The sequence below is a fragment of the Alternaria ventricosa genome (genome assembly GCF_023758065.1).
Source record: "Alternaria ventricosa strain BMP 2768 chromosome Unknown scaffold_25, whole genome shotgun sequence".
Classification (NCBI taxonomy): domain Eukaryota; kingdom Fungi; phylum Ascomycota; class Dothideomycetes; order Pleosporales; family Pleosporaceae; genus Alternaria; species Alternaria ventricosa.
In genome coordinates this window covers 95,886-119,541 of record NW_026055705.1, presented here as the reverse complement: position 1 = coordinate 119,541, position 23,656 = coordinate 95,886, and the positions used below count along the sequence as shown (strand labels likewise).

Genomic DNA, 23,656 nt, shown 5'->3' with positions numbered 1-23,656 from the left:
GTGCCGTCAGCGCCTAGCAAACTTTGATAGACTAACAAGATATCATGGCACTCTCTTTCTATTGCACCAGTGAAACTTGGATGAGCCGTGTATTCATCAATGGATGTGATCGAGGTAAATTAAGACTTTCATTGTTTGTTCGTATGTTCGGCAGCATCAACTGCCACACTTGCGTCTTCCCATGTCATCGACGATGATGCTGACAATGCAGCGGTACACTCTACATCACCATCTTCCAGATGTCAGATTGCTCTGCTGAACACTAGTACTGCTTTGGAAACTTTTGGAGCGATGTCTCGTCCAAAGCTCAAAGAGCGTGCTTGCTCGGAAACAAACAATAGAAAGAGATGGACATGCACACGACTATCTTAAAGTAAGCAGAGCCGTAAGCCGAAAGTACAGTCCAAGCAACTCTCAAGACATCCTCAACGCAATGCCACCAAAGACGCCCAACCTCAAAGGAGCCGAACCCCCTGGAGACACCCGGGCCGAAGCCCAGGAACGAAGACAGGCGATCGCCACCATTATCACAAACTGGGGCCAGACTTTCTCCACCATGCGCAGCTGGATGCACGTCGACACCTGGCTTCAGGGTAACACAGAAAGAATGACAGAGTTCACCTGCGACATGACGACTATACGCGCTTTCCGAGATCTGTCACGTAACACTCCGAATCGGGGCCAAGAAGTCAAAGACCAAATCGAGCAGTATTATATTCGGAGATACCACAACAAAAACGCAGGACCGATAGGGAGTACAAAGGAGAAAAAGATGGGTTATATTTGCGAGGATTTGGGAAAATTACTCGGGAACAACTTCATAGACCCAGCGAAGTTCAAAGTCAACAACACGAAGAAGAGACCAGCAGCGGGAAAGGAGGGTAGCAAGAAACAGGCATCTAGGAAGAAGACAAAGAAGAACAACACTACCACCACCGCCACCGCCAGCAACGATCAAGATGAAGAAGACACGATCACATCCGAGGTAGAGGAAGAAGACACGGTTGTTCCCGAATCAGACGAAGCAGAAGACGATGAGCCTAGCCCAGCACCCAATCCTAAGCCTGCAGCCCAGCCAGCCAATAATGGGGCGGTAAATGAGTTCAGACGGAGACTAAGATCGCACGGAAAAAACGAAGCAGAGGGAGCACAGCAGACAGAAAGGGAAATGAGCAACGCAAACGAAGCAGACGGCAACGACGATGACACTTCAAGCCTCTTCAGCGAACCACCCGAAGCCCAGACCATACACACGTCAGATGATAAAGACACGGCACTCGCCCGCATATACTCCAACTGGGGCATTCATTCCCTCCATCGCGACTTCCCAGCCATGCTGCGCGGAGCTGATATCGACGCCCCAGAGGATACTGGTATTGAAGATGTGATCATCGAGCTGCTTCGTGATTTATCCGAGCGTTTTCCTACCAAAAGACAAGGCAAGAAGATCAGCGAGGAGCTGGCGCTACGCTTCAAGAGAATGAAACGATACAATCTCAAGGCGGTTTATCAAGCTATCACTGCTACTGCTAGGAGCTACCGCTGGGTATCGGTATCGGAGGACTCGCTAGGACTATCAGGCGATGAGGGTGATGCGGATGAGCTGGGCTCTCAGCCAGAGGCAGCGCAACCAGTGGCACCACCAGCAGCACAACCGGACGGGCAACGACGTTACGCCGTACGTAGTGATGAAGCGTCGCTCGAAGTATCAGAAGCTTGGGACGCAGTGGTAGTTGCTGAAGCGGCGGTCAAAGTAGCGCAAGACAAGCGTGTCCGCGCTGCTCTTCGGAGCGAAACTGAATACCAGCAAGCATGCCGCCAGTTGAAAGTCTCTGAAGAGCAGCTTCGTGTTGCTGAGGCATATGCATGTGCGAGGAGTCTTGGAAGACCCCAGAGAGTGGGTGAGACGGTTGGGCCGGGTGGGGATGAGCGCGGGCAGAGACAGAGTGGTGATGCCGGAGATGTAGAAGAGCAAGAGCAGAACGGAAAAGGTGGAGCTGGGGAGGGTGGAGATGACGGAGTAGACGTCAGGGTAGGAGCGGGAAATGGCGAAGGTGATGAGGAAGGAACAGTGGCCTAGAGTAGGAGGAGGGTTTCGCCCAATCGCCTCGCGGATATCGTGCGAAGCGCTCCTCCTTATCTCAAGATCTGTAGAATAGAATGTTAAGACGTTGACATACACTCACATTCCACATGTCATATTAGCAAGTCAGATTGAAGAGACGAGGTGCTTTCGCTACGTATACTGCGTCATACATGAGCGTCCGCGCGACAGCTAGTCGTCAGTCAACGCTGCCAGAAATGGACCATGGCGACAATACTCATCCTATGCAACTGCTTCGCTTGACCATTGGTCCGCGCGTACGTAGACCACGGAAACCTTCCTGCAAACAGTGTTCCTCGTCCACCAACATCGCAAGCTTCACGTATCGTATCGTTTCCAGAACATGGCCATAGCCACGGATGTACAACCACCAGACTAGTGACGCGGAACGCCTGCCATATCGACGTCCTCCATATTTGCCGACACCGGTGTAGGTATGCCGCCAGAAGCACTGGAGCGACGAGTGTGCGAGCCACCGTTGGATGCGCCAGAAGACTTGGCGGTACCGTACTTCTTGTTCTGGAGGTCGCGCAGAATTTCTTGGCCTTTGAGCAAAGAGTCACGCTGACCGCTGAGCTCCTTGCGTAAATTGAAACGTTGTGGGGATTCGGAGAGGAGGCGAACGGCGTTGTCGTAGGCTGCATTGTGGAAATTAGTATGATGCTCATGTAGTGAGAGAGAACGAGGCTTACCTTGGCTGCCGTCGTTCATGCCCAGCCCGCCCTCAAGTTCGTCGCGAAGTTGGGTGCGAAGCTGCTTGAAGAACTTGGATTCGATCCTCATACATACAGCGTCGTGGAAGCGGCGGGCTGCTAGCATGTAGTATGTAGTAACCTGCGCCACAACTCCGATCTCGACGACGTAGGGTTCATGGTTCAACACCGCCATGACCCTGGCGTCCTTCCTCATCCTATCTTCTTCTTGCGGGGTAGTCTCTTTCCCTGTGCGCTTCAATCTGTCGCGCTTGTAGATGTTGAATCGAGCCTTGAGCCGAGCCTGACGATAGTGTTCTAGTACCGCTTCCTTCTCAAGCTCGAAAAGCTCGTCATGGAAGATGAAAGGACCTTCCCTCTCGTCATTTAGACTCTCGTTGGCCATGGTGTTGCGCTGCTCAGTAAAGTTCAAGCTGACCATTTGTTCAACGATCTCCCAAGCAGTGCGCCAGAAGATCGATCCCTGGTACTTGGAAAAGTGCTTGTGGAACACAACCTTGATTTGATCGACGATCTGACCTTCGAGCGTGTTGAAGAATTCGTGAAGCGGTTGCGACCAATGTTCGAGCGTCTCGAGCATCATGTTATCGACGACGCGCGGTTCGATCTGCCCCGGCACTTTGCTCTGGGAGTTCTCCGCTAAATGTTGCGTGACTTGATCAAGGAGAAACTTCTTCCTGAGCTCGCTGAAGTCCGTGCTTGGCATCGCTGTTTTGCCTTCGGGGGTCTTTGGGGGACCGCGACGGCTGGGAGTCTTAGCTGGTGAGGGACCTGGAGTATCGCCGAGCTTGCGCTTCTTTGTAGGCGTCTCGGGGTTGCTAGACATCGGCGTATCGCGATCTCCATCGTCCATGTAGTCCTCATCGTCGTCATCATCGTCGTCTACAGCAATAGCTTTACTGGCGGAGCTGCCAGGCTGCACTCCCAGGACGTCGATGTAGACGGGCACATCCCTGCTTCCGCTTGTCGACATCGTGGGCTTCATGCTAGCGAGGGCATCGAAGAACCCTTTCTGCAGTGTCTTCCAGTTGTTGCGCCACGCCTTGCAAGGGAATTCGGCCTCAAGCTCCTTACGTACGTTGTGCGAGAAGTCGAGTACGACGTCCGAGATGATTCTAGGGGCGTTGTGCGTAGGAGGATCCGGGAATTCTCGAAGTTCGGCTAGGACCTGTTCCAGCCTGGCATTGATCTCCTGGTCGATGATTGGAAGCTTTTTCGTCATCTGAGCAGCAAGCTCCCCGGAAAGGAAGCTTTGCAGGTTCAGTGTACCGAATCGGTGTTGATAGTGGCTGAACGCAGTTGACCAGGGCGTTCCTTGACTGAAGAACTTGTGCTCTTCGAATCGAGCTTGCGTATGGGTCAAACCGCGCTTCATCTCTGCCTGGTTCAGATTCTTGACGACGAAGTATCCATGTCCCAATGCAAAGCGCTTCTCGTCAAAGACCTCCAGGAGTTTGTCGTGGCGGGAACCGTCGGGAATAAGGTCTGGCTTGGTGAGGACACCTGAACTTGTTAGTACGACTTCCATCATGGGAGGTGACTACGCTTACCAATGCATCGGTCTGTAGCGCCCAGCTTCCGCGCAATGCCTCCTGCCGTTGAGTTGGCGATGTCTGTGTCTAACGAGCAGGTCACAAGGATGAGAGATTCCTCGTCGCTGACGTAGTCCATCACAATGTTTCGAACAGACTCAACCAAGTATTCCTTGTCCACGGTTTCAGCTTGGTTGATGATGCCTGGCAAGTCGTAGAAGCTGAGAGAAGGAACGTCTGGGTGAGAGATTTCGATGCAGACGATGTTGGGGCTGAAGTCGCAGTGTGGTTTCTTTCGAAGCGCAGTAACGGTTGATCCGAGGAACTCCGTGTAGGGCGTCATAGGGTTGATGATGGCCAGTTGAGCGCGTGCGATGATTTCCTCGAGTTCATGCGGGTTTTCTGTATCCGCAAAATGCACGACGTTTGGCCGATCCATCTCGAGCCAGCCAGGGTACCGGTACTCGGATCCTCGGACCTTGTTGATATCGTAGTTGAAAGTCCGTCGCAGACTAACACTTGCACTCCAGCTGGCGCGAGTATTATCGGAAGGCTCGAGCTTAATGAAGAGTGGACATCTGGTACATGTATCATCCATTCTCGGCGTCTTGATGCCGGAGATAGCTTCGATAACAGAAGATTTACCAGTAGACTGCTCGCCTGGCGCCGATATTAGTACAGAGCAACTAGATACTGTTACGCAAGACGTACCCAGGACGATACATTTCGGCAGAGGTATCTTCAGCCTCTGTAGGCCAAGGCCCTCCAGTCGATTGATCGTCGCAATCACTTCCTTGACTTGTTGTCCAAGCGGATCAATCTCTGCTGCCGCGGAAGCGTCGTATGTATGCTGTGGATCTGGATAGTAGTAAGTGATGAGTACTCAGCTCCGGGTTGTAGTCTGTAACTCACCATCTTGCCCGACCAGGTGAAGCGGCTCAAGGCCCTCACTCAGTCGCGATACGTCGTCGCGCGCGGGGTGGAGTACCGGTTGTTGTGTGTCGGCATTGGTAGTACCTTCAAGCGGTGCGTCCGCAATCGTGCCATCGTCGCTGGGGGTGACCGGACGCTTGATGGTCTCCTTCAGTGCGCCGCGGCGAGTAGCGCCCACCATTTTGACAGGTTATACTGGAAGTCAAATGGTGTAGTGGTACAGGTAAGTCGGTGAGAAGGCGTGGTAGCAAAGTTGATGACAACGAGAGCGCGAGCGCCAAGACTTGACTCTAGGCAGTAATCCAAGGTGACACAGACTCCAAAGCAGGGTCCAGGAGCAGTACGCAAATGCAAACCATTGGACGAGCGTAGAAGCTCTAGGACGAGAGGGCAGAAATGTCGGGGTGAGCGCGAGTCTGGTACCACTTCTGGAGCGGTGGACGGTGAATGCATGATACGCCTGAGCTCAGCTTGCAGCGAGGAGAAGACATGAGTTGGATGGACGACAGAGGCTTGTACGTTACCTGCGTGTAGGTCTGAGAACTCCGTCGAGAAATCATCTCTTTTGTACGTGGTCTGAGAGTGACGTCCAGGTCACACTCTCACCTCCGAGGCTATGCACATAGCCCCGAAAACATAGTGCAAGGAATTGACGCTGAAGATATGGAAATGACAATAGTCAGAGTTAACGAAGAAGCCGCGAACGCATCGCGCGAGAGAGAGGCTGACAGAGAAGAAACTCGTCACCCGTATGTCGAATAGCTGTTGATATCACGAAATGAGCGTAGCTGACGTCGAGATGAATTGGTCCAACTATTGCAGTATGGATTCATTGGTTATGCTGGATGCATAGCCGCAGGTGATGCGTGCCGCACGGAGGAGCAATTCGTAGCAGCATTGTGTGACATAGATATGGCTGACAAATGACCGAGAAAGTGGCATATAAATCCAAACAAGCGAGTAAATGACGCCGCATAGATGGTTCTGATGGTGAGTGACGAGACACCGAAGGAGGTTTGACGGCAGAAGTGGTCGCGCCAGTCCCGAAGATTTGCCGCTAGCGCCGAAGCAGCAAGGGTCCTCAAGAAATTCCATCGAAGCACATCGTCACCGGTGGCTACCGTCCGACCACGAGCTCGCCCACGCCCTCGCCTCACCCCCGGAATCGCCCAAAACACATCCCATCCTCTAATAATACGTAATGGATCATTCGCGCGATCCCTGTCCCTGGGTCATTCTCAATGACTTTGGCGGTGCCTTTGCCATGGGTGTATGTCCCCACCAGCGCTGCATCTCTGGCCCGTATACTAATACCGCATTAGGCTGTCGGAGGAGCAGTATGGCATGGTGTGAAGGGTGTAAGTGTCTTTTCAACATCATAAAGGTCTGCGCTTACAATCTGCAGTTCCGTAACTCACCCTACGGCGAGCGACGCATCGGCGCCATCACAGCGATCAAAGCCCGCGCGCCTGTTCTCGGCGGCAACTTCGGCGTCTGGGGAGGACTTTTTAACACATACGACTGCGCAGTCAAGGGAATAAGGAAGAAGGAAGACCCGTGGAACGCCATCATCGCAGGATTCTTCACAGGTGGCTCGCTCGCGGTACGAGGAGGATACAGGTCGATGCGAAACGGCGCGATATCATGTGCTATTCTGCTGGCTGTTATCGAGGGTGTCTCAATTGGCTTCAATCGTATGATGGCCGACAACACAAGGCTCGATGCGCCCCCACCACCACCAGCCGACGTGGGCGCACCATCTGGCGGCGGCGGCATGGCTGTGGCCGCGTAAAACGTTTTCGATTCACGATTTATACCTCTTCAGAGCGAACCGTTATCAGCCGCGGGCGGGCAGCGACATGTCTGATGTCTGGGCAAGCGGTGTTTTTGGGATGTTTGGCATATACCGCAGGCAGGTTTCGGCAGCGGGCGGCGTTCACACTCTCCTCAGCTTTGTGCTATACCTGTATCATATACGCGACACGACCTGTACAACATCTGGAGGCGTCTCTAGACGGAAGCTTGGGTGTGCGGAATTCAGAAGATACGACACATCTCAATGTTCACCAGCTTTTGCGCAGCCAATCTATTGAATCCGAGCTTACCGCAATAGTTTAAACCAAAAACGCGCCTAAAGTAACTTGATGACATCATCAGACCCACTCCTCAGTAAACAATCCTCTGAGCTTCCCCGGCATCCTGCGACGTTTGGCACACTGCAAATGCCTCCAAGGCTAGAACGCAGGCGTGGGGAAGCCACTCAAAGGAATCTATAGCTGCAGGTTGCTGCTAGCTTCTTCGAGTCGGCGTGGCTGACGGCAATGAGCATTGACCGCCTTTTTTACCCTGGAAATACTGCACCAGCCGCTTCATTCGATGTCTTCACCCCAAACCACGATGCTGCCTCCACACGCGCCAGAATTACGAATTCCATCTCCTCCATCTAATAGTTCTTATGTTTTTCACTCGACTATTCAATAACACGGACAATATTCACGACCCTGCCGTTTGAACGCGAAAATGGCACCTTCGAAGGATTTTGATCTGTCGAAAGCCATCCAAACAGAACTCAATTACATCTTTCCAAGGTCCTTGAAACAACATGTCACCACCATCATGACCAACTGGCATCTCGAATTCGCCAAAGACTGCATTCCACGTCCAATGTGGCCCCAGGACCTTTTTCCTCAATGGGGTGCCGACATCATTATACTTCTAAGCGAGATCTCATCATTACCTGGCGCTACTCTCCCAGACTTCACAACGAGACTGAAGGAAGTTGTCAAGATGCGTCAACAGAAGAACAAATCTGCGGCTGGCAGGTCGAGCCGGGCCAAAGCTGTAGATCTGAAAGCCGTCTTGAAACAATATGAAAGAGATGCCGAGGAAATGGGAGCTGGGCTAGCAAGTCCGGAGTCAGATGCAAAGGAAAGGAAAGGTGGCCGCACAACCCGGAATACCCGTATACAGGTGCCGAAAACACCTGTCAACCACGACGACGAGGAGGAAGAGGAGGAAGAAGGCTCGTCCGAGCCCCTCGCGGGCGGGAAATACCAGTACCTCTCCGGCGTACGGCCTGTCAAAGTCAACCTAAACCCCGATGCATCCGCCGTGAAGAAGCCAACGCGACCTAAACCACCACCAAGAGGCAAGAGACGGAAAGCAAACGAAGACGCGATCCCCGATCCTCTGGCAGTCGAACTACCGACTTTAGTGCATCAAGACCCCGACCCCCGGGTACCGGATGACACTGGTTTCCTCTCAGATCTCGAAGGCAATGAGGCGAGAGAGAAAAGCAGGAAGAGGAAGAAGCGACTATCGAGGCTCGAGCAGCAGCGTATAAGGGAGCCGCACTGGCAGCTGGATAACGACAACATCACTCTTAATGTTCCGACTCCGACGCAACCACCCGGAATATCTGCTGCAGAAGACGAAGAAGAGGCTGCGATCATACCTAACGCACACAACGACGAAGACCTGGCTTTGGACAACGCAGAGAACCCGGCACCGGATAGTGAAACGCACGAACCGATAGATGCCACGGAAGAAGCCGAGATCGAGGCTATGAACCTCCTGGCCTCTTTACCTGAACTTCCAGCGAATGCAACGGCAACGGAGAAGCGTGAATTAGAAGAACTGAAGTTGAGCGTGGAGCAGCGGATATGGCGAATCAAAGTGTTGAGGATAGAAGAGCGGGTCCAAAATGAGGCGCTGGCTAAGCGCGAAACAGAAGGTGAGGATGAGCAAAGTGGGGGTTCTGAGGGGAACGCTAGAAGAGGCGCCAGGGTTTCGAGGACGGAAGAGAGAGTGCGAAATAAGGGGCGAGCCAGACGAGAAGCAAAGAGTGGGGATAGTGGTGCTGTGGAGAGCGATACGAGTAGAGGAGGAAGGGTGTTGAGGACACGTAGGGGGAAGTAGGGTATGAATGCGAGGTACATAGGGCGCCGATGAGGTAGCTTGGAGGGCAGTCTTACTCTTGGATAGCCTCTTATTGTCACATCAGGTGGGGAGGCCGCGGTCTAGTGCCATGGAATATATGCGCTTGCTCTTGTGCCTGCGGCCGACGCGAGTGCGCAATCCGAATTTACCGTCGCTACCATGGGTCCTGATGCATACGTTGGTTGCTATCCACTTCATCCAGTGGTACTGTAATGACATTCAACGACGGTAAGCCACTCACAGGCTCCGTGAACCCGAAATTTACCAGACCAAAGAGAAAACAGCTATAATTCGCGCAGTCATCTGCCCTTTAAATTTCTTTGAACACTACGCAGGCTTCTACTGCTTCCACCTTTCAACCTGCAACACAGCTCCACAACAATATTGCACTGAACAGTATGGCACACCAGTGAGTAGCTATGACTCTGCTTCAGATATGGCAGCTGAAAAGTCTCGAGACGCAACCCAGGTTCATTCTATGGGGACAATCCTGTTGATAGCTATGATGACCCTCAAGAGGAAGAGTACCACGACTACCTTAGAGAGTATATAACACGATCTCTTTGTCGTGAAGACACATGCTAACACAACCCAGCGCAAGCGCATGGCTCGAAGACTATCGAGGGCGTGCAGAATTTCTGGCTTATGTGCCAAAGCTGAATGGCAAATTCAAATTTGCCACGCCAACAGAGTGCGAAACCTTCGATGCAGCGGACCACAGCCTCTCGAACATCCTCGCTCGACTTCCAGCCGAAGTCGACGAACGTATCATGATCCAGGAAGGCCCACATTGTCGTGCGTTCTTCCAGAAAATACAGGATCGTTTACCGAAGGAGCTCCGTGAGATGGTTTTTGGATATATCTTTCAGGGCACGTATGTCCTGTTGGAAGCGAAGGATGCCGAAGCCGATAACGATGACGACACTCCGGTCTGTGAGAAGTCAGATATTGGAAGACACTATCCTTACAGCTACCTACTCAAGCCAGGATATATACATGACTCTGAAATAAGAACTGAGCTTATCGAGGCATGGTTCCGGACATCAAACTTCATCATCACGGATGCGGCACTTATTCGCCCCTCTCTGGAGAAGTACCCATGGAGCGCTGGTCTGGACCCAGTCCAACTCATCAGACGAGTGGAATTAAGGACAAAACCTCTGGAAGCCACCATGATGCGCGAGGCCGTCTGCAAAGATCTCGAATGTCTCGAATGTCTCAAGCCAGGCACAACCATCAAGATTGTCGTGGATATGTTCCCTCGATGGCCTACTATGCGGGAGATCGAGAATCGCGCAGCCTCTCTATTCCCAGTATCACTGCGTATGAGGAGTTTGGGATACAAGATGATAGTCCGACCGTTACTTAATTGTGAGATTGTGGTGGAACGAGGGGTTCGTTGGGTGGAGAGATGGCTGAGGGAAAACGAGTGATTTCTGCGGTCTACATGAGTTTGAAAACAGTAGTTCGGTCACGTACAGGCAATGTAGACTTCTAGGTCTGATACTGGCTTGTCACGGTTATCTAGCTTTTTCTTTGGGTATAGTGGAGCTCTCATCCGTTCGTACCATCCCAGAAAACATCGCATGCTCGGTTTGAAACTAGGTACCGCGCGGTTATAATGATCTCCTTACTGCGTAATTGGCTCTCACATCATGACACTATTTTCATGGACCTCGAAAACGCTGTTCCGGAAGCGACAGCAGTACCTAGGTCGGGAAAATGGGCAGACCGGGTCAGGTGATAAACTACGTAAAGGGTACTAGGTGCAAGCGCGGGCGCGTGTACGCAGGCCTGAGATCGTCAAACCCATGGTATCCTCCAGCCGTGATTTCTCTACTGCAGCTTTTGTTGGCGCGACCTAGTTTCTACAACCCCACAACTGGAAGACAATAGTAAGAAGAACTAATAAGAGAACGGCAATCCAACATCCTTGTTGCGGCTATCTCGGCGATCTCGGAGGCCGGGTTCCAATATTTAAACTCTGATTCCCCTCACTTTCTACAACTTCACTCTTGCATCGACCTTTGTCGTACTACCCCGTAAGACAGGTTCTATATTCAACGATAGTATAGAACTCATACTACCTATATTGCCGCAGACGAGATGGCACATCAGTGAGTTACTACATCGGTTTGGCAGGTCTCGATAGCTAACGAGCAGAAGACACCCCACCGGTCTCTCATACCTTATAGGACGTCCAGATCTTATGGACGATGACTATGAGACAGAGTTTTGCGTCTACCTTCGACAGTACGTAGCAAGTCTTCACCACGAACAAAACCATTGTTAACTTCCCATAGGGCGGCGTCACGACTGAAAGCCTACAAAGGAATCTTGGCTTCGCATCGCATGTACGGCAGCGTAATAGACTATACACCAAAGTCAGAGATGGATGCGTTTCACGCAGCGAAACGTAGCGCTATAACCGCCATCAAACGGACCTTGGAAGAAATTGATCGTTGCATCATGGTTCGCGAAGCTCCTCGCTATCATCGGCTGTGCCAGGAGATGCAAGATGGCCCTGTACCCCTACCCAGGGAAGTCCGCGATATAATCTATGGATACATGTTTCAAGACTCACGTGTCTTGGTAAGAGAAGAAAGCGGAAACTCCGGCCCCATCGATCATCCCCTAGACTGGCTAAAAGAAAGGTCTATCCCTTACAGCTATCTACTGAAACCAACTGGCTATTTCGAAGACTACCCTGTCATAAGGCAAGAGTTGATCACAGCGTGGTACAGCAGTTCTACCTTCTATATCGGAGAAGCCAACACCATCAAAACCTTTCACTCTCGGTCTCAATGGAGTGCTGGCTTCGAACCACTGAAGCATGTACGAAAAGTAGAAATAGCGATGCCTGAACACGACCTCACGGTCAATCAGACCGGCTACTCGCAACAGCTCAACTCTCTCTTCGTACTCGAAAAGAGTGCTACCATTGCCATCGGTTTATGGGATCTCATTCCGGAGGGATCTGACTTGATGGACCCGTATGTTCCTACAATGAAAGAATATGCGGGATTCGCGGGATGGCTATTCCCAGTACTGCGGCGCCTGACAATTGCCGGATACAAGGTTATCGTGAAATTGGAGTGTGACCTGACATTCCTGGTAGAACCGGAGGAGACTACTGTGGAAGGGTGGGCACAGAAGATTCACGCGGCTATTGAGGAACGCAAAACGCTCATGTCGCGTGAGTACTTCACAGATGAAGATGATTCGGACTATGATCGCATGTTCGATGAGGATGGTAATTATGATTCGGACTACTTGGACCAGTACGCGGACCCGTATGTTGACTAGATCAGTGGCGATGGTTGGAACTCTCGCATTGCACGACTCGCCCACAGGTAAAATTGCGTCCAACCGCAAAATTCTCGTCTCAATGCAGAGGGCGGCTATAGGCTATCGGACGCCGTCACGTGTCGAATGTAAGCCTTCCAAGGTTGGCTTCAGTGTATCGCAACCATGGTTCTCAATGAAATCTCATCTCAACTACCAAGGTACACCACAGTCATATCTGACGCCAATACGCAAGTGTTTGGATGCGCCCCGTTGTTACTTAAACTCGCACTCCCCCCCAACATTTTTGTTCATGGAGCATTTCATCTGCTCACAATTTAAGTTCTAGAAATAGCCACATAGTTTTAGGATTAACTATACTGCGTGGCATAAGATGGCACAACAGTGAGTAACAGTGATAAACCTCCAGACCTTAGCAGCTAACTGGGAAAAAGACCCCAAATAGGTTCATCAATCTTGGGCAGAATTCCCGTGTACACCGACGAGGCCCAAGAAGAATACGAAGAGAACCTTCACCGGTATGTGGCACCCTTGCGTTATCTCAGAGGCAGTCATTAATATCAGGTAGCGCATCGGATCGACTACGTGTCTGTTATCCGGTTGTCAGCGCTCTTAATGATCTCTTGGGAAGCGAAAGCATGGACTCGCTTTCAACAAGCGAAAGTGACCATGCAATTTTCACAGCTCGAGGAATGGCCCAGAATGAAATTGACCGAACGCAACCCGAGGTCACCCGTCTCATCTCGAACCATGAGGCAAGACCTTGCCGTGAATTGCTTCGGGATATAGAAGGCCGCCTGCCCATAGAACTTCGTAAGATGGTATATGGGTTCATCTGGCAGGATCAACGCGTCCAGTTGGACACTTATAAGGTGCACCACAAGGACCGCACCATCGTTCCTTCCATGACGGAACCGAACAAGAGAACGCGTTGACCATACGAATGCCTACTAAAGCCCAACTACTTTACTATCGACGACCCAACAAGGCTCGAGCTAGTTAAGGCGTGGTACGAATCCAGTACCTTCCTCGTCAAGAATCCCGCCCTCATCGACAAGTCTGTCGAAAGGTTTTGTTGGGGCACCAACCTGAGACCGCGCGATCACATCAAAAATTTCGAGATGAACGTACGGATTACTGGAGACACTGCTGAACAGGCGGAAATGGCGCGAAAAGTGCAGTTGCTCAAATACAGTCTCAATTGGCCCGCTACCTTCACGATCGTCCTAGAGAATCTCCAGGAGCGTATAGAAGCGGGTGATTCGGTGGAAGATTACATGGGGAATGCAGCATGCATGTTTCCCACATTGCAGAATTGGAGACAGCCACACTTGGGGTTCAGGCCCATAATCCGTTCCAGGTTAGGCTTGTGCAACATAAAGTTTGTGGTAGTGCGCGAAGAGATTACTGTACAAGATTGGACTGATAAGGTCGAGGAGGCGACGCGCCGATTCGCACTTGAGTAGCGCAGGGTGTCGCTTACGGCTATGGCTTTTCATTACTTGCTTGTTGCCTGGATTGTACCTACCTAGATGTTATAGCTTACACTCCAAAGTAGTACAAGTGCTTTATTTCGTCACCACCCGCACTTGCTATCAATTCATCAATTTCGCACTCAACTTCACAGTATAGCACTATGTCAACGAGTCCCGACAGCATCCTTCCAAAAGCGGAGCCAACTCAAGTTCTTAGCGATGCGCGACTCCCTGCTGGGAAGGTGTAAGTCTCATCATACGAATTTTACTAGCGGCAACTGACGAAGCCTGACAGAAAATTCGAGCAGGCGGCTACATCAAAGCATGAAAAACCAAGTGTCGCTCGCGAAACTATTGTATCCGTCACTGCCGAAGAAGACCGGGAGTATCTTCAAATGTACGCACCACCTGGTCAGGAAAGAGCAACGACTGACCTCCAATAGCGAGTTAAAGAAGCTGAAAGTCCTCAAGCGGATTGTAGACGCGCGCGTCGGTGAACTGAACGCCGAGAATCATATCTTCTGTCTACGCAACAGTTGTCCAGTCAAAGAGCCTTCTCACGAAACCGGTCGATACCAAGAAATGTTCAGACTCCAGGAAGAAGCCCGCAATATTGCTAGGGAAATCGACGACCGTACGAGGCGCTATGCAGCGGCGCAGTGTCTCCCCATCTGCACTATGGTCGGCGACAAACTACCCCGCGAGCTTCGCGACATGATATACCAATACATCATCGGGGAGTCAATCGTGAGGATTGATAAGGAGGTGCTGGCAAGTTTCCTCTTTTGTTCCGAAATCGGTGTCAAGCCCATGCTCCCCGCAGGGTTCACGAATCGCACCACCATTGCCTGCGAGCACCTCTGGGATCGTGAATACTCCGGCAAGCCTTCTACTCCGAGCTTATCGAGGCTTGGTACCGCAATACAACGTTCTCCTTCGTCGAATGTCGTCTCGTCCCTGACTTTCTCAACGATCCGCGGTTCGGCTACGGCGTACCACCGCGAGAGTGGGTGCGCAAGATCAGGATCATCAGGATTACGACTACGGAGAGCGTCCTCTCTATATACAGGGGAGAAGCAAAAGCATATAACATCAAGACCGGCGATCTCGATAACCTCAAAGATCTGCCCAAGCTAACGCGTGTCGTATTCGACTTTGATGCAGCTTTTTCGTCACTTCCCACGTATCACGACAATTACAGGCGATTTGTATTAACGGATCTGAAGGAGATGTATCCAAAGATGCAAGATCTACTGGATAGGGAGTGTAGGGTATCGGTAATGTTCTCCAGTATGGGGCCGCTCGAAATGCGAAGGGATGAGCTTACTTCTCAAATATGGGAGGATCAGCTGGAGGCTATTAGGCCTGATTAGACGAAGTACATAACACCCAAAAGGGCAGCCGGACGGCTACACCTACCAAATATCATTTCTTTGTACTGTATTTTATTATTGTCGTCTCCTGCCTGAAATTGAACAAAACCTGGTGATCCCCTTCACTTGATCTTTCCCTGCGCGCGTCGTTGTCGGCGCGTCCCCGCGCTATCCGGTCACTCACCTTCACCACCACGCCAGTGCCTCAAAATCCGCGCTCCTTCCGCAAACAGAACGTCCACGCCCTTCCAACCTGTCCAACGCGCGTCATCGCCACCCATTACTCAGCCCCGGCGCCGGATCAATCTCTCACCGCGCGCCCACACTGCCTATATAAACCCGTTCGCGCCTTCCCTCCGTTCTCTTCTCTTTTTCCTTACCTTGAACTCAAAGCCGCGATCGTCGCTCTTGTTTGCATAGACGACTCAATTGCGGTTTTACTCCTCGCTCTTCCACGCTGACGTGAGAGAGTGAGGTGGTTCAAGGTCATACCGTTACGGCGGTCGCTTGGCCTTAGGGACAAGCTTTGTACCACATGGTTTTTCGGTGTGGTGTCCAAGGAACACACTTTCTTTGAACACCTACAACCACAATCTTCCGGATGTCGCTTCGCTCCAAGGAGAAGCTTCTACCGTTACTGCAGCTCATTACTTCGCACACTCGGAGTAATAAGCGAGGATGCTCATTACTTCGCACACTCGGAGTAACAAGCGAGGATGCTCATTGCTTCGTACACTCGGAGTAATAAGCGAGAATACCAAGGGTTGGATGATTGACAAGACATGGACTCACGCATCTTGGCTGATCTGTCCCACACACTTGGGAACGGTAGCCAGTCGTGCGGATATGTACTTGAGGGGGTATGGGTGTCGCTTCGCTCCAGGGACAAGCTTTTTGAATCTTTCAGCTCAAACGATTGCACACCTCAGGGCGTACGCAAAAGCTGCTTACGAGCAGTGCTACGCCGGTTTGCGTGGTTTGACTGAGACAAGAATCTACGGATCCCTTGGCTGACAATTCCACACACTTGGGAGCGTCAGCGTTTCATCGGGCGGAGCTACTGCTACGGCAGTCACGAGAAGCTGAGAAGCTGCGAGAAGGTGTCTTCTCGCAGGAGATTGTTGGTCCCTTGCTGAGGGTGGGAGTGAGGGACTTGTGATATGTGTTGGATGGAGTTTGGGGTGGGCGGGACGGGGTTTTGAGATGGATGGAAATGGATGGAGATGGAGGGTTGGAGGGTTGGAGAAGGGGAGGGAGTTGTGGTATCGGTGTAGATAGTAGATAGAGTAGAAGAATGTCCATTCTTCTACACAACGCTGTTCTGTCGTGAGTGCTCTCCAAAAACCCCCAACTTGAACTGAACTTGTTCGCTGGATGATTCTTCGCGCAGTACTTGGATTGGTACAAGATATCGCCCACTTCGTGTCGTGCGATCAGAAGACGAAGTAGGCGGCTCACACATGGTTTCGCGGAACGTTCCAAGAAGATTGCGTTTGCGACATGCGTTTAACAGAAGCAAGGTTTTTGAGTTGCAAGGAAGAAAAGAAGACGCACAGGGTACTCAAGCCACGTACGAATACAGTCCAAAACCTTTGACAATTCTCAATACAAGGGGAGATGACATAACGCGATCTTGTGGATGTTGTCGATCCTGGCAAGCATCACCACCTGCACTCCAACGCCCGATCCAGTGACGCGAGATTCTTTTTCTTGCTATTTTCTAAACACTACACTGTAGGAGCGAAGTCATGAAAGCGCGCAGTATCAAGTGGTCTACCTATACTTCTTGGTGCTCGTAGTCGGCGCACGCAGTAGACAGTACCATGCATACCACATTATGCACCAGACTCAACGACCAGCATTTCTATCCGCTTCCTTCCCCCTACTCCTTTCATACAGTAGTCATACATGTTCTAGTGTTCCATCATTTCCCCGCTGCTTCTTACCATCTTTCTCTCGCTTCGTTGCTTGGCATTCACTCAAGCCTAAAAAAATATCAACATCACAACACCATCACCCTCAACCGCCAAAAAAAAGTTGTTGGCTCATCGAGGATGCAATGTGCCATGAACTGTAAGCCCGACGTGGGGGTCGAACCCACAACCTTGAGATGAACCAATCGAGTCTAGTGAGGACGTGAAAGCTAAGAGTCTCACGCTCTACCGATTGAGCTAGCCGGGCTGATATATTGGCTTCGGGAAAATTAACGTTTACTGATTGACTGTTGTGAGTGCTGGAATGAAGCACTACGGGAGCAGGAGGCTTGTAGTATCTGGTGTGAAGTGGTCAAGTTGGGCGTGGTAGAGGTAGGATGAAGTTTTTTCTCTTTCGGCGGATATACGGCTACACTCAGGGAAGGTATTCCAACATGGAGCGAACATCATGTTGATATGCGAGCACATGGCATGTACACATGGCAATGCTACAAGTGAGCAATACGCGCGAATGGAAAGCAGAGGTAGTAACAACTATACCCCACTTACACACCTTCAATACCTAGCCTCAGGCACAGATACACAATCCATCACAACACATACCACCTTCGCTATCGCTGTCTTACCCTTGCGCGTAACAAAAACGCACATGCTCACTATCAAAAAATACAATACCTCAACAGTTCACAGCAGGTCAGCACTACACCCAAACCCTACGCACCACCCAAGCGAACACTCCAATACTCAATTCGCGACACCGACAGGACCCACATCGGAGGCCATGCACGTACCCGCAGAGCCTCAACACCTTCCTCCGACCCCCGATTACAGCCGCCTCCATATCCAATATCCAGTAGTGTCAATTCCCATCGTCTCACCTTTCATTCGTTCGGAGTCGGCACGGGCAAGGGTTCTTACACCAGCTATCGTTCGATAGCGTGGCATCGCACGCGACCCCGAAGCAAAAGACTTTGCTGTATCCACAGTCCAGCCACTTCGGAGTCGAGATGAGACAGCGATGGCAACGGTGGTTCGCGATGGGGGCTTAGGTTAACAAGCTTCGATATTCCCGGCCGGTGAAAACTAGCGGCGCGGAGGTCGTGTTGGTGGTTGTAATGTATGCAGTCTGCATTATGCGAGGGTGATGCTTCTTCTCGAAGCGGCGCTAATGCAGAGTCTAGAAGGCGTGTGAGAGTACATGCCACATGCGATTCACCGCGCGATTATTCTCGGGAGGATTGGGATAGGCTGGGAACTTGCGTATAGTTGCCGTTGTTTTTCGATACGCCGAACACGTTCGTCTAAGCGTAGAGCAGGCGTAAGCCGGAGGCAGAGCATCGGAGGTTAGCTGGCATCGGTGGTTTGTAGGGCTCTGGGTTCACTCGCTTGGGACTACTGAGAAACCGAGCCGAGCCTCCGAGGATAGACTATCGTTGTCTTACCATGCCGGAAGGAGTAGCTCACTAGCATCCATCGCAGTCTAAACGAACGAAAGATAAACTAGACTCGTTGCGAGTAAGTTGATACCGGTGTAACGTTGCCCCTCAAACCACCGCTTGCGTGGCGGTGAAAAATGGCTGTGGCTCAGATACTCCAGAGGCTCGAGCCGAGCATTCACCGTTGTGGGTCACGACGCTGTCAGCTGCGGACATGGAACATGGCATTTCATCTCCATGCCATATCCACATGTACAGAAATAACCGAGAAGTTCTGGACTCGCGGGAACTACTCGTTGTGCGCTTTACAGTGGATCTTTGTATCGGAAATGTACGGGTGAGATTGAGAATTATTCTCGTCCGCGCATCTGCAACCCTTAACTGCGGAGTACAGCCAGACATGTGACAGCAAAAGAACAACGGGAACTATGCGAGGATTTACGCCCCCCAGGTGGAGATATTGATCCTTGTAGAGCGAGTAGAAACCGAGGGTTTGCATGCGAGCTTTACTTTGATGGGGAAGGATCATGACAATGTGACTTGCAAAACCAACTAAAGAAAAGAAAAAACTCCTCTTCATTCAGACTCGTGCAGATATCACGTCCGATGTAACAGTGCTTTGGGTAGCAATGCAGGTACGTACCTGCCATTTTGATTCTGTTGAAACAATAACCCTGGCTGCGCTCGTGAACTTGCGTTGCTTGCGTGTCGGTGGAGCTCGGCAAGCACCGCACACATGCGCGCCCGCGCAGGTTTGGCACGTGAAACTCGGTTCATGCATGCATGCGTTCGCAAGTCAGCGTCCGTCGGATTTACCGACATGAATGTGCTGCAGCGTCGACAGCTGCGCATGAGTGACGCTGTTCATGAGGAAATGGATACGATTGTGTGATTTGTGCATACTCCATACCCAATGCGAACACAATGACGCATGAATCAGCTCAATCGATACATTCAACACCCTGCACGCATGCGCGTCAACGCGTCGCCAGCCTCGCGAGTGCCGAATACGGAAGACTCGTCTCTAATGGCCACCGGAATTATAAAAAAGCTTGTTGTGCGGCGATGCCAAATAGCTCTAGACGTAAACGATGTAATATTCTCTGGGGCTTCTAGAAAATCTTCGCTTGTGTGTGACGATGGTAAAAGGCGAAAAGGGCTGAGATCCGCTCGTAGCCAATCGATCCGGTGGAGCGGAGGGGCTGTTGGCGCTGGCGATAACGACTCCACACCACTTGCGGGCACCAGAGGTCTTGTTGAGAGAAACATCGATATTGGTGGTGAGGCCTAGCCATGCCAATCAGCAAACTACCATCGCTATTTCGTCAGCGCGATCTTGTTGGATTTCTTGTGTGACGTATGAGCAGCTCTGTTGAAGCAAGCCAACATTCCTGCCGCAACATGTCTTGTGCTGGGGAGCTGAACAACCCTGAGGCTGACAAAGACATATCTTTCGCGCTGTAATTTACCAGTGTTCTGCATTTAGCCTGCCTGGGGAGAGGTTTGACCCGGTTTACCCAATCTAGTAACTTCATGATCGACGTCTTGGGCCTTGGTACCTGCATTGGATCCGGTGTGTACGTCATAGATCCCAGACTCCATGACGAAGCTCGAGCAGGTTCACCCCAGATAAGAGATATGCTTGATGTGTTGCGACCCATTGTCTCCAGATTGTAACAGGTTCGCGACCAGGATCTCGCGGCTTCTGGCAAGTGAGGCGCATTGATGACAGCATCTTTGATGCAGCGAACAACCATGGAAGCAACTGATGCGAAAAGGGTCTTCGCGTCGAGGGTCGAAGTTACAGGGCGTGTGGAGTGGTACCCTTGACACGTATGGATTTGAGCAACCTGCGACGTCCGGGGTTGCCAGTCTGGGGAAGTGTAACCACCAGTTCCACAGTTTCAACAGCACACCTGACATCTCAAAACCTTCGCTCCAAACTCTGTTTGTCAGTCGTGAATCAGTGCTTGGGCGGGAATTGCCTGTTCTGTTTAGCTAACCGCTCGACTTGAGTCCTTGCGGGGTAAGCGGCGTTCGTGGGGAAGCTAAGCAACGTTCCGCGATATAATCGGCACGAGATAGCAAGAACGCGGATTGGTGGACAATCGCGCCATGGAGCGGTGTTCTCGCCGACTATTGCTGTCTGATTTTCAGGGTACTTCGGTCCATCTTCGTTGTTTTGACACGTGCGGGGCCGGGTCTGCAGACCAGGAGGATCATGAGGTAAGGCAGTAAGGCATGATGCGCAAAATGAGTTCTGGAAAGTGCTTCATCCGAGCTGTATTGCGCCGAACGTCTGAGTATCCGAAGATACCCGAGACGGCCTCTGTCGATAGTGTGCTGACTTCTGGTCGTAGGCTCGTCCTTGCTCCGCAGCATAGTGAGTCACCAGATTCTTAATAATGTCTGTAAGCTGATGGGTGAGCAGAGCGGTGCCGCACGCAGTGTATTGCTGAGGCGCACGCTACGCAAGGATGCGTCGCGTGGGAACAGCTGAAGCAGCAAGCGCATGCCTGCGACGACGGCGGGGAAGACGTGCCCGCTGCAAGATCAGGAGACAGCTGACCACGACGAACTCCCGAACCTTCTGGCAGACTTCAAGCCGCCCTGCAGGGACGTGTAATGAAACATCAAAGAAAAGAAATGAGGCGTAACAAATAATGAGCAGCGTTATGCTGTTTCCGGGAGCGCCATCCGATACTACGTAAATCTGGGGTCTGGGGATAGTCTCCAAGGTTTTGTTCTACCGGTAGTGTACCAAGGTTGTCACTCGCCTCTCGATCGAATCGTAGATTTAACGCACAGCACCGGTTCAATGGGTGCCGTTCCTGAGAAACGGTTTGCATCATGCTTGCCTCAAGTCTCAAGATCGCCGTGTTATTGTTTGGTTCGTGATAACCGTTGCGTATGATCGCTTGCTTTTCGTGGTGTTTGGTCATCCTGACTTACCTTCTTGAGCAAATGTCCGGGGTACTCTCGATATCGTCATCGCCGCGCGCATCGGAGCTTGTCGCAACAGGTCTCTGCACGGCATGAGGACCGTCCATCTTCACGGGCAGTGCTAGGAGCAGCACGGTGTCCATGTGCTCGTATCTTCAGAAGCCTCGGTGTTGTCGAAGAGTGGCCGGGGGTTGTTCCGCTTGTCCAGCGCCATGTCTCCCCCGCCTCTTGGACCCCAAGTTGGTTGAGCTTCGATAGCGCCGTCATGCAAATGCCTCGGCTTGCTATGTCAATAGCTGGAGGCTAGAGCATGCATCAGCACGGCGAAAACCGCAAGATCGCTGTTGTCGTTCGCTTTCATAACGTTAAAGAAATCAGGGCGACAAAAGAGGCTGGTGAGCAATGACGTACATCTGTGAATGCGATGGACATGTGGGTGATTTAGGGCTGCATACTACCGTGGCGCCTCTATGGAGTGGAGCAGGTGTCCATCTACCGAGACTTCGGAAAAAAGATGGTGCATGCCTGATCTCGATCTTTGCAGGTCTGCCCTGGCATCATGAGACTGATCGTGATCAACCTGATGCGCCCGTTAATCGCAGACACGATCGAGAGATCGCGATCATTCGGGAATGTAAATATCCTGATTGTCGTCAAACGGCCCTTTCATATCGCGATGGTGTTGACTGAAACATGCCAGCGAAGCCTGGGGTAATTGACGCTAGGCTAGGGCAATGTCCCGGAGTCAGAGCCACTACCGAAGATCTTACCGACTAAGAGCCAACTATCGTGAAGGTCAACAGACGGTATGAGCGCGCTTGGGCGATGCGCTGGCAAGTTTTGAGGTTTGAGCGGGGATAGCTGGCGTTCAAACGTGTTGGAGACAGGTGATGCATCTGTAAACAGTCAAAGCGCAAGTGTTCCTGTGTCTGCTCCTACTATTTCGAGTTAGTGATATGACGGTTGAACTGATAAAAAGTAGATTGTGGGGTGCCGTTTGCACCGCGCGCCTGATGTAAAGAATACCACCGGATGAAGCATGATGGTACACCGCTAGGCTGATGTGTAGGCAGAGGGTCGGGGTACGGTTGAAGACTAGGGACGAGAATCGACAGGAAGCAAAGAGAATCACCCCATTCAAGGGAAGAACCGAACACCTAAGAGCCTACATCAAGATAAAAGCTTGCGAAGTTGGTGGCCGAACGGCGACGTAGGCTCCTGGGTGTTCAGTTTTTCCCTTGTATGAGGTGGTGTGTCACTACAACGACAGAGAAGTCGTAGTGCCTTGGTTCTGGTGTTGCTACTCCCATGTGCCCTGCTGAGCTATGGGCAGTGCCAATGGCTGCATTCAAGGCCAATAAGCCATTGGTATGACCGAATCCTCTCGTACATTAGGTGCGCAAGCCGAGTATTGTGATTAAAGTATGTGTAATGCGGGAAGTATTGACGGAACGATGGCGCTGCGTGTGGGACTCTACATCCAGGCAATGGGAAAGACTTCCGCGGCCACGACCTCAAGCACGACATTTTGACGGCGCTCTCGCCGACCTGATCAGCGGCAATTGATTGTCTCTGCCTCGCCTCAGCGACACCAGCATCCCGAGATCCGTTCGACGCGTAGGCAGACGCAGACATCAGATCTGCACGCAGCGGCATTGGCGAGAAGGGACGTCACCAAAGTGTGACGATAGGTGTTCATGTGACGGGACCCCCACGGGGGCAGCAAATGAGACTGCGGAGACAGGAGGCCTGGAGTGATACTGAACCGAAGCCGCCAACGGAAGCGATAATCACAGTCACAGGACGAGGGATGTAAGCGGTTGAGCCAGATATTGCCAGGGAGCCCTTTGGCGTGGCGGAGTTCCTCGTACATGAGGCTGAAGCATCTCCAAGTTGACTCGTCAAGGCTGGCTTCAGATGACCACTCGCAGGCGCTAACATGCCAACGCATCGACCTCCAGACCGACT

The 23,656-nt window shown here is 51.6% G+C and overlaps 6 protein-coding genes and 1 non-coding gene across 7 annotated transcripts; 6 read left to right on the top strand and 1 right to left on the bottom strand.

Moving 5' to 3' along the window:
• Window positions 1-433: 433 nt before the first annotated feature.
• On the top strand, window positions 434-2,080 carry J4E93_009888 (uncharacterized protein; the record flags this gene model as incomplete). Its single annotated transcript, XM_049347776.1, has 1 exon — window positions 434-2,080. The coding sequence occupies one exon, from the start codon at window positions 434-436 to the stop codon at window positions 2,078-2,080; it is 1,647 nt and encodes a 548-aa protein (XP_049195005.1).
• Window positions 2,081-6,483: 4,403 nt separating this feature from the next.
• On the top strand, window positions 6,484-7,074 carry TIM17 (translocase of the inner membrane; the record flags this gene model as incomplete). Its single annotated transcript, XM_049347775.1, has 3 exons — window positions 6,484-6,552; window positions 6,605-6,640; window positions 6,688-7,074. The coding sequence occupies 3 exons, from the start codon at window positions 6,484-6,486 to the stop codon at window positions 7,072-7,074; spliced, it is 492 nt and encodes a 163-aa protein (XP_049195004.1).
• An 898-nt stretch (window positions 7,075-7,972) lies between these two features.
• Window positions 7,973-9,200, top strand: J4E93_009886 (uncharacterized protein; the record flags this gene model as incomplete). The annotated part of the gene is made up of 2 exons (XM_049347774.1): window positions 7,973-7,977; window positions 8,003-9,200. The coding sequence occupies 2 exons, from the start codon at window positions 7,973-7,975 to the stop codon at window positions 9,198-9,200; spliced, it is 1,203 nt and encodes a 400-aa protein (XP_049195003.1).
• A 419-nt stretch (window positions 9,201-9,619) lies between these two features.
• Window positions 9,620-10,654, top strand: J4E93_009885 (uncharacterized protein; the record flags this gene model as incomplete). The annotated part of the gene is made up of 2 exons (XM_049347773.1): window positions 9,620-9,630; window positions 9,817-10,654. The coding sequence occupies 2 exons, from the start codon at window positions 9,620-9,622 to the stop codon at window positions 10,652-10,654; spliced, it is 849 nt and encodes a 282-aa protein (XP_049195002.1).
• Window positions 10,655-11,612: 958 nt separating this feature from the next.
• Window positions 11,613-12,527, top strand: J4E93_009884 (uncharacterized protein; the record flags this gene model as incomplete). Its single annotated transcript, XM_049347772.1, has 1 exon — window positions 11,613-12,527. The coding sequence occupies one exon, from the start codon at window positions 11,613-11,615 to the stop codon at window positions 12,525-12,527; it is 915 nt and encodes a 304-aa protein (XP_049195001.1).
• Window positions 12,528-14,680: 2,153 nt separating this feature from the next.
• On the top strand, window positions 14,681-15,375 carry J4E93_009883 (uncharacterized protein; the record flags this gene model as incomplete). Its single annotated transcript, XM_049347771.1, is given in 2 exon segments — window positions 14,681-14,870; window positions 14,888-15,375. 2 exon segments carry the CDS (start codon window positions 14,681-14,683, stop codon window positions 15,373-15,375), a joined length of 678 nt encoding a protein of 225 aa, XP_049195000.1.
• Window positions 15,376-17,451: 2,076 nt separating this feature from the next.
• On the bottom strand, window positions 17,452-17,556 carry J4E93_009882. The gene has a single exon. It is a non-coding gene; the product is annotated as a tRNA-Lys (tRNA).
• Window positions 17,557-23,656: the final 6,100 nt, after the last annotated feature.